The sequence below is a fragment of the Somniosus microcephalus genome, chromosome 13 (assembly GCF_052327205.1).
Source record: "Somniosus microcephalus isolate GS21.2 chromosome 13, FLI_Smic_1.0, whole genome shotgun sequence".
Taxonomy (NCBI): Eukaryota; Metazoa; Chordata; class Chondrichthyes; order Squaliformes; family Somniosidae; genus Somniosus; species Somniosus microcephalus.
The window spans coordinates 25176715-25187077 of NC_140999.1; the positions used below are offsets into that span (position 1 = coordinate 25176715).

Here is a 10363-nt window from a genome sequence, read left to right on the forward strand (position 1 = left end):
GAACAGCCAGTTGTCGTGGTGCATATAGGTACCAACGATATAGGTAAAAAAACGGGATGAGGTTCTAAAAGCTGAATATAGGGAGTTAGGAGGTAAATTTAAAAATAGGACCTCAAAGGTAGTAATCTCAGGATTGCGACCAGTGCCCCGTGCTAGTCAGAGTAGAAATAGAAGGATATTTCCGATGAATACGTGGCTAGAGGAATGGTGCAAGGGGGAGGGATTCAAATTCCTGGGACATTGGAACCAATTCTGTGGGAGGTGGGACCAGTACAAACTGAGACGGTTTGCACCTGGGCGGGACCGGAACCCATGTCCTAGGGGGTGTGTTTGCTAGCCCTGTTGGAGAGGGTTTAAACTAAAATGGCAGAGGGTTGGGAACCTGTGCAGGGAGACCGAGGAAAGGGAAGCAAAAGACAGGAAGGAGAAAAGCAAAAGTGGAAGGCAGAGAAATCAAGGGTGTAAATCAAACAGGGCCACAGTAAATAATAATTCTAAAAGGACTAAGAGTGTTAAAAAATCAAGCCTGAAGGCTTCGTGTCTTAATGCAAGGAGCATTCGTAATAAGGTGGATGAATTGCTGCGCAAATAGATGTAAATGGATATGATATAATTGGGATTACGGAGACATGGCTCCAGGGTGACCAAGGCTGGAAGCTCAACATCCAGGGGTATTCAATATTCAGGATGGACAGGAAAAAAGGAAAAGGAGGTGGAGTAGCATTGCTGGTTAAAGAGGAGATTAACACAATAGTAAGGAAGGATATTAGCTCTGAATATGTGAAATCTGTATGGGTAGAGCTGAGAAATACCAAGGGCAGAAAACGTTAGTGGGAGTTGTATACAGACCCCCAAACAGTAATGCTGAGGTTGGGGATGGCATTAAACGGGAAATTAGAGACGCGTGCAATAAGGGCACAGCAGTTATGGGTGACTTTAATCTACATATAGATTGGGCTAACCAAATTAGTAACAATACTGTGGAGGAGGAATTCCTAGAGTGTATACGGGATGGTTTCCTGGACCAATATGTCGAGGAACCAACTAGAGATCAGGCCATCTTAGACTGGGTATTATGTAATGAGAGCATTAATTAGCAATCTTGTTGTGCGAGGCCCCTTGGGGAGGAGCGATCATAATATGATGGAATTCTTCATTAAGATGGAGAGTGAAGTAGTTGACTCAGAGACTCGGGTCCTAAATTTGAATAAAGGAAACTACAATGGTATGAGGCACGAGTTGGCTAGGATGGATTGGGGAACGTTACTTAAAGGGTTGACGGTGGATAGGCAATGACAAACATTTAAAGATCGCATGGCTGAACTACAGAATTTTTTCATCCCTGTTTGGCATAAAATTAAAACAAAAAAAGTGACTCAATCGTGGCTAACGAGGGAAATTAGGGATAGCATAAGATCCAAGGAGAGGACATCTAATTTGGCCAGAAAAAGCAGCAAACCTGAGGATTGGGAGCAGTTTAGGATTCAGCAAAGGAGGACAAAGGGATTAATTAAGAGGAGGAAATTAGATTGAGAGTAAGCTTGCAGGGAACATAAAAACTGACTGTAAAAGCTTCTATAGATATGTGAAGAGAAAAAGATTGGTGAAGTCAAGCATAGGTCCCTTGCAGTCAGAATCAGGGAAATTTATAATGGGGAACAAAGAAATGGCAGACCAATTAAATACATACTTTGGTTCTGTCTTCACAAAGGAGGACACAAATAACCTCCCAGAGATGTCGGGGAACATAGGGTCTAATGAGAGGGAGGAATTGGATGAAATCAGTATTTGTAGGAAAATGGTGTTAGGGAAATTGAAGTCAAAATTAAAGGCCGATAAATCCCCAGGGCCTGATAATCTACGTCCTAGGGTACTTAAGGAAGTGGCCCTAGAAATAGTAGATGCATTGCTGGTCATCTTCCAAAATTCTATAGACTCTGGAACAGTTCCCATCGATTGGAGGATAGCTAATGTAACCCCACTATTTAAAAAAGGTGGTAGAGAGAAAACGGGTAATTATAGACCGGTAAGCCTGACATCGGTAGTGGGGAAAATGCTAGAGTCCATTATAAAAGATGTAATAGCAGAGCACTTGGAAAACAGTGACAGGATTGGACAAAGTCAACATGTATGGACAAAGTCAACATGTATTTACAAAAGGTAAATCATGCTTGACTAATCTACTGGAATTTTTTGAGGATGTAACTGGTAGAATAGATAAGGGAGAACAGTGGATGTGGTGTATTTGGACTTGCAGAAGGCTTTCGATAAGGTCCCGCATAAGAGATTAGCGTGCAAAGTTAAAGCACATGGGATTGGGGGTAAGGTACTGTCTTGGATAGAGAACTGGTTGGCAGACAGGAAGAAAAGAGTTGGAATAAACGGGTCTTTTTCCGAGTGGCAGGCAGTGACTAGTGGGGTACCGCAGGGATCGGTGCTAGGACCCCAGCTATTCACAATATATATATTATATATATATATAATGATCTAGACAAGGGAACTAGATGTAATATCTCCAAGTTTACAGCATGCAGAGAAACTCCAGTATGATTTGGACAGGTTGGATGATTGGGCAGATGCATGGCAAATGCAGTATAATGTGGATAAATGCGAGGTTATCCACTTCGGTGGCAAAAACAGGAAGACAGATTATTATCTGACCGGCAATAGATTGGGAAAAGGGGAAGTGCAACGAGACCTGGGTGCCCTTGTGCACCAGTCGCTGAAGGTAAGCGTGCAGGTGCAGCAGGCGGTTAAGAAGGCAAATGGTATGTTGGCCTTCATAGCGAGTGGATTAGAGTACAGGAGCAAGGATGTCTTGCTGCAGTTGTACAGGGCCTTGGTGAAACCACATCTTGAGTATTGTGTGCAGTTTTGGTCTCCTTATCTGAGGAACGATGTTCTTGCCATGGAGAAGGTGCAACGAAGATTCGCCAGACTGATACCTGGGATGGCAGGAATGACGTATGAAGAGAGATTGGGTCGATTAGGCTTATATTCGCTAGAGTTTAGAAGAATGAGAGGGGATCTCATTGAAACTTATAAAATTCTAACGGGACTAGACAGACTAGATGCAGGAAGGATGTTCCCGATGGCGGGGGTGTCCAGAACCAGGGGTCACAGTCTAAGGATAAGGGGTAAGCCATTTAGGACTGAGATGAGAAGGAATTTCTTCACCCAGAGAGTGGTGAACCTGTGGAATTCTCTACCAGAGAAGGCAGTTGAGGCCAATTTATTAAATATATTCAAGAAGGAGTTAGATATATTTCTTAAGGCTAAAGGGATCAAGGGATATGGGGAGAAGGCAGGGACAGGGTACTGAATTTGGATGATCAGCCATGATCTCATTAAATGGCGGAGCAGGCTCGAGGGGCCGAATGGCCTACTCCTGCTCCTATCTTCTATGTTTCTATGCCTATATCTGTGCGGGTAGCCCAGAGCAAATCCAACCATATCACCATTGATTGATTGTTTCTGTGACAGGACATCTGTTGAGTCCTCTAAATTTCTACACCTGGATATATTGTCAAGTTATGTGTTCTTTGTGAAGTGATTTTTATTATTGGTACAGATGCAAAGAATTTGGTAGTTCAGTGAGTTAGCTAGTACACTGTCCTTTAACCTCCATCATGAGATTGATGGGATAAAACTCTCCGCTGTCTGGTGGTTGTATGAATCCTATGTAAAATAAATTGTGACAGTTTCAACTCAGTAGCTAGTAGGCGCAGGTAGCATAAAACTTGCCTACAAGTCAATACAATCAGCAAAATTGTTATAAGGATGGCTGGTGCATATGGGGATATTCTGCTGAAGCTATGGTGAGCGCACATTTTTAACAATAGAGGAGGATTTACTTTGCATCTGTCTTGTCAAGAGAGCGTTTGATGCTAATACTCCATGTCCAAAGTAGAAACCTGTTCTGTTCTCGCACTAACACCCCTTGTGTTGGTGAATACAAAGTAAATTGAATTTTTTTACACCCACAAACCTGCTTTTCCTCTGTTCATGTGGCAGTGGATTTATCGTCCATAAATATATCCCCACCCAAAAATATTTTTGCTTGATAACCAGAAATAATATCCTTCAATCAGAGATCCACTATATGCACCACTTTTTCTTTTGGCCTTTACCAGATAACTTCTACCTCTTCATTGCCAGTAGCACCGCTGCAGAAAGGAGAAAGTCAGATGGTCTTTTGGTAATTCTAGTGGTGATATAATTCCTGGCTGCTACCAGAAGGACCTTTTAAGTCAACTAAAACCTTCAGCAGTATCACGGGTGACATTTTTTCAGCTGTGAAGTAATTGTCGTCTTTTTTTTAAGGTGCTGTTGTTTCTTCAAGAGGCGGAAGAGGAAAACCATTCAGCGCCATAAGTGACTCTGGAAACTGCTGTGAGATTTACACGTGTGCTCTGCAACTTTCCAGTCACAATAGATTCAGAAATCCATCCCTTTTGTGGCAGGCATCTGCTGTTGTCTAAGATTGTGACTTTTCTGCCCAGCATTTTGGGCTTCTGACATTGGCACTCTTTTCTGCTGTGAAATTCATACTGGTGGACTTGGCAAATGCACCATGCAAAGTTTTTAACTTCCTTTTCTGTGGGAATCCACGAAAGCATCGTCTTTGAAATAAACACCCGAAATCTGCATTAAATAGGATTAGTTCTCTCAGTAGGGTCAAAGCAGCATTGAGTTCAAGTTTTTAAAAAGTTCCAGAGAAGAAAAAGCAGCAGTTAATTTCAAGATTTTTGTGGGCTGTTGGTATAATTTGAAACTCAACTCAACTCAAGACATGCTTAATTCATCTCCAGTGTTATATAATTGCAAGTCATATGATAATTTCTTTTCCTTTTTTTTCCCTTTTTTTTTTGATCAACATGAATGCGTGGTGTAGTCACTGTCGTTGGGTACTGTTGGGATGGGAGAAATGCCCTGTAGGCTTTCCTCATCTTTAATTGCACTTTCGATAACAGTATGTAAGAGCTTTTGGGTCTGATTGTGCAAAAACTGTTTCTACGTACCTTTTTAAGGGAATACAAAAATGGTAGGAAACGTAGCATGTTTTTAAATGTAATAATGACGGTATAATGTTTGCAAAATGTAAATGAAGCAGTTGCATTATTAAACTGGGTAGAATTAGGACCTGATAGTTCACAGAAAAAAAATCTTGTTCAAATTCAGATCTAGTTAGAACGTTTGTGAATCAGGTGGCACTAGGGCCATATATGAACAGGAGATGGTCGTCATCAGAATTTCAGCAGCTGTACCATTCGAAACCATGCGATAAAAGGGCACTTCAGGCACAATGCATGTGAATGGTCCTTTCTGTGGAGGCACCATTTATATTGGGTCTAGGCAAAGCAACCCAGTTAATAGGGGAAGGTTTTTGTACAGTTGAAGGCTTCTGTCATTGTCGTGCCACATAATGAGAGATCAGCACTCAAGTTTTGTTATCAGTACTCCGAAGAGCACAAGGTAAGCAGAAAGGGGATCTCGCATTTCAAAGCATTTGGCATTGACAAGTTTACAGCAAAGCACTTTGGAAGGCTTCTAGACAAACTTCTCGAGCTAGTTCAACTTGTTGAGCAAGAAGTAGGCAAAAAGACTCTGAGAAATCGGTAATTTTTCATTTTAGGCAAGTGCAGTGAGGAAGAAGAGTAGGTTCCTGTAAGTTAGTAGTGATGCAGTTAGGCCTATCAGACAGCAAGGAGAATTCTTCAGGTTTCAAAGACTTTGTTGGAAAGCCAGTGAGTGACGTGAGCAGTGACAAAGTACCTCAATTTCTGGATTGGAAGCCACAGCTGTTTAGAGTCTCAACTAGGACAGAAATTAATTTGAAATAAATCTTGATTTCAAAGGCAGCTCCCAGCTTTACCGATCGCTTTCATTGTGCTGTAAGCTGTTCATATAGCCACATTTTTGGTGTGTCGGAACCACAAAGATTTTATGCACAATTTTATTTAGAAAATCCATTGTTTTTACTTCGAAGTACATTTCGTTTAAATCTTACACCATTTTAGAACCCTCTATAAAATTTCCCTTTTTATTTCAAAGCTGCAGGTTTTTCTCAGGAAATTAGGGTACTTAAAATGGACCCCTGACAAGACTGGGCTATTTACTAACTATCCATCTCAATAGATTCTTGGTAACTATAGGTACAAGTAAAACTTGGATTATAAACTTCTACCTAGAGTGAACCATTTGTGTCCTGCACATAACTAAGCTTATAGGTTACGTCCTTTACTGTGAGTTATCTTTACAGAAGCTGTTTCCATTGGTGCAGTACCTAGCAAGAGGTCCATTTCTGGTGCAGAGAAACACTCATCCACAACCATGTGCAACATTTTCTTTGTGTAACATTCAATTTTTAGTTGGTTAATAATTTTTTGAATGCTTAAGTGTTGTTGTGGATAGTGTCCATTTGCCAGTGAGGTATAAGGAGGGCAACACAGAAACAAAAGGGTGACAATGTTAGCCCCTGAGCTCCTGTTACTAGGTCTCCAAGGTAATCATTGTTTGATACGCTTGCATCCTAATATATTAATCAAGAAACTACAGTACTGTGATGGTTTTTGTATGGATAAAAACTGAAGTAATAAATTAATTTTTTTCCCCCAAAGTATCATTGACTATTCAGAGGGTTAGTTTGGCCAATATGGTTAAAGCTCCCCTGAAACCTAATTTGCAGGTGTGTCTGGTCTTTTCCACATGTGAAAATATGAAGACGTTTGAGTTGAAAATTATGATTATTATTGTATTTTTCTTAAATAATGTTAAGCTTTGTGTTCACAAATATCTTGTGGACTATTACAAATTTTTCTGAAAATGGAGAATTCAACATGTCAGAGGTATGTGAGACTGCCCAAAAGTTTTTAGGTGAGACTAGTATTGCACAGTTGTATTTTTATTAAGTTCCCACCCCTAAAGTATAAACTAATTTCACAGGTAGATATTAGACCTGTCCTGAGAAAAGGCAGAACTGATTTTGTAACTGCCTAAAACATGCACTTTTCATACTGGTGATCTCAGTTCAGCACAGCCAAAGTTTAATTTCCCTTGGACAGAAAATTATGGAGTCAAGTGCTGCACAGAGACTATCTTTAAAAAATATAAACCTAATGCTTGGTGGGCTGTTGACGGTCATACCTTATTTTAATACTTATTGCTGTATATAGACTTTCAAAAATTTATGTGAGCAGTTTAAGCTGCCAGAAATGACCAAGAGTTTGACTGTGAATCATCTCCATTGCCACTTAAATGGATAGAAAGAGGAGTCACAAAAAATGTCATGGTAGCACAGTGGTATCACCAGCATGCCGAGCAATGTTTTGCAAAATTCATTCGCTGCCTTTTCTGCCAGGATGGGTCTGTTACTGGCTGGAATGCAATTATCATGATAATTGGTATTGTGAAGATTAAAATGTATATTGATGTTTAGGTTCAGATTTCGTGACCTTTTTGTGATTAAACCATACTGCTCAGAATGGCAGCACACCCGAGAAGGTTGAACCATGCATTCTGCAACCTGCCCAGTAATTTAACACTTACTTGACACAAAATGGTCCCTATCCACAACAAGCACATGAGCAATTTTATTATGCTGTCATTAATTTTGGTGACTGTAATAAGTGAAAAGAACCAAATAAAGGGAATACAAGCAATTCATATTTGTGTCTTTGTATTTTTTATTCATTCAGATGTTAAATTCCTTGCTGTGTCAACTAAACTTTCTGAAATGTTACAAAAGCATCAGGTAAGATCAAATATTTACCTTTTGCATTGTACTATTTAGTACAAAACTGGCGCGCACACAAGTTGTTTACATGGGGCATGTATATCATTTGTGTGAGAGATGGTGAGATGTATGCTATTCTAGTCAACTAAGGTGTTAGATGAATGAATACACTGACCCAGCTTGTCCTGCTCTTAACAACTAGCCCCTCTTCCTGTGTTGAGCATGTAACTTAACCAACTTACACCCATGTAGATTTGATGCTGAGATCTGCCATTAAACATGTAGTGCCAGCAGTGTGATTTTTTTTTTTTTTTTTTTAAACCTGTTGTGTACTACAGCAACCATAGCACAACTATTTTGTTCCTGTTTCTAAGTTTACGCCTTGTTAGTTTGAGTTAATGTAAATTAACATTCTCCCATTTTTCATCGAATAGTACTTTACAGGTAACTTCTCTATCTTTAGAGGTACAGGATAAATAAATAGGGATGTAATTTACCCCAGTAAGGGATGATTCTTCACATCGAGAATGCTAACATCTGCAAATCACATCAATTTGGCATATGTTTATTTTGTTCTATAATTTCACCGCTTGTTTGATGCCATGCTGTACATAGTACAGGAAACTTTGGTTTATCTGGAGGTTAACTGTCCGGAATGCTCGAGCCACCGGCAAAATTCAGGAGTCGGTTCAGTAAGTTTTTTTTCTTTTCGTTGCTTTTTTTTCACCAGTCAGGCTCTGCAAGGTCCAGCTAAAGCTGTTGCTTAGCTACAGAGACGCTTGCAAGCTACGGCCGACTGTTTAGAAGCTGTTGCTAAGCAACAAGGTTTGTTGCTAGATACGGAGCTCAAAAGCTTCGGTATGTTTTAACATTAGCGCTGGTTTGTCCGGCAGTTTTGATGGGACGGCAACAGCTCAGTCCCGTCGGTGCCGGATAGCGCAAAGTTTCCTGTAATTGTGGGGAGAGAGTAGTGATTGTCTCTTGTATTTTTGGTTTGTTGTATGACACTTCAGCATAGGTGTTTCAAGCAAGGAAGGTCTTTCCTAGAATTGAACTATGTATGGCATTTGTGAATGTTAAACTGAAGTGTTTCCTGTATCTGTGGTTCAGATGGTTGTTAAAGATTACATTGCAACTATTTGAAGAAGAGCAGTGAGTTCTCCCCGTGTCCTGGCCAACATTACCCCCTCGAGCGATACCACCAAAAGAAAACGCTGGTTAACCAGTCATCCATCTCATTGCTGTCTGTGGGATGTTGCTTAAGCAGAATGATTGCTTTATTTCATCTGTATTTTTCATGTAGGCTCACATTTTCTACATTAGAATTTGCCATCGTCTGGCTTTCAAATATTCATCAACTTCAGAAAATTCCTTTCCCACAATCAATTATCATAGGCTGTACTTTCCTAGATTGCAGCTTATTTTGCAGGTTCTGTCAAAAGTTAAAACAAAAAGGTAGCAGATTTGGCTGTGGTAGCACTCTTATCTCCGAACCAGAAGGTTGTGGGTTCAGATCCCATCAAGAGATTTGAGCACATAACCTAGGCTGGCACTTCAGTGCAATACTGAGAAAGTGCTGTACTGTCAGAGGTTTGACTTTCAGATGAGCCATTAAATCGAGGCCGAAGTAAAAGATCCCATGGCATTTTTGTTGAGCCAGAGGAGTTCTCCCAGTGTCCTGGTCAACATTTGTCCCTCAATCCAACACCACCAAAAACAGATTCTGGTCATTATCTCATTGTTATTTGTGGGACCTTTCTGTGTGCAAGTTGGCTGCCAAGTTTCCTACATTAGAACAGTGACCATACTTTAAAAAAAATACTTTGTTGGCTATGAAGTGCTTTGGGATGTTCCAAGGTTATGAAAGGTGCTATATAAATGCAAATTATTTCTTAACAAAAGATTAAAAAGAGAAAATAGTTGTGAATTCAAGTTTGCTCCAATGGTGAATTTCCAAGATCTAAGACACTTCAGTTCACTTTAGTTTTTTGAGCATGTGGCTAATTTTAAACTGGATAGATATATTGATATCGGATGAGGGCAGGATCTGCCTCAAGATAGCAATTTCCCCCCCCACTCCCCCTTCCCCAGTTAATTAAATGCAGCCCCAAGGGAAGGGCAAGGCCAAATATGTCACAAAAGATTTTCTTTGCCAATGAAATGCATACTGTTTGCCATGTCAGATATCCTTAAACCTTTTAAACCAACATTGATCCTGGGTGGTTTCTTTTCAACCACTTGTTAAATCTTTTTTTTAAAAAAACAAAAAAAAACATTTCAATGTCAAGATAACTTTCATAAATAAATTGTTCCAACTTACCGACTTTTTTGATCACATCTAACAGATTTTCTTGAAGAGGATTTGGCCATGTATGCAATACAGGTAATCAAAACCATGACCTCGCTTACATAGGATATACGGCGCAGAAACGGGCCATTCGGCCCAACCAGTCCATGCCAGCATTTATGCTCCACTCGAGCCTCCTCTCATCTTTCCTCATCTAAATCTATCAGCATAACCCTCTATTCCCTTCTCCCTCATGCTTGTCTAGCCTCCCATTAAATGCATCTATACTATTCGTTTCAACCACCCACTGTGGTAGCAAGTTCCACATTCTCACCACTCTT

At 40.2% G+C, this 10363-nt stretch overlaps 1 protein-coding gene across 5 annotated transcripts in view; it reads left to right on the forward strand.

Annotated features, from left to right (window-relative positions):
- The window catches only part of LOC147108142 (casein kinase I), a 139795-nt gene extending 132130 nt beyond the window's left edge, over positions 1-7665 (forward strand). For all 5 annotated transcript variants that reach the window (XM_086004647.1, XM_086004645.1, XM_086004649.1 and 2 more), the window contains one exon: positions 4324-7665. In XM_086004647.1, the coding sequence (XP_085860773.1) occupies positions 4324-4378 (55 nt within the window). In that variant the 3' untranslated portion in view covers positions 4379-7665. The remainder of the gene's footprint in view (positions 1-4323) is intronic.
- Positions 7666-10363: the final 2698 nt, after the last annotated feature.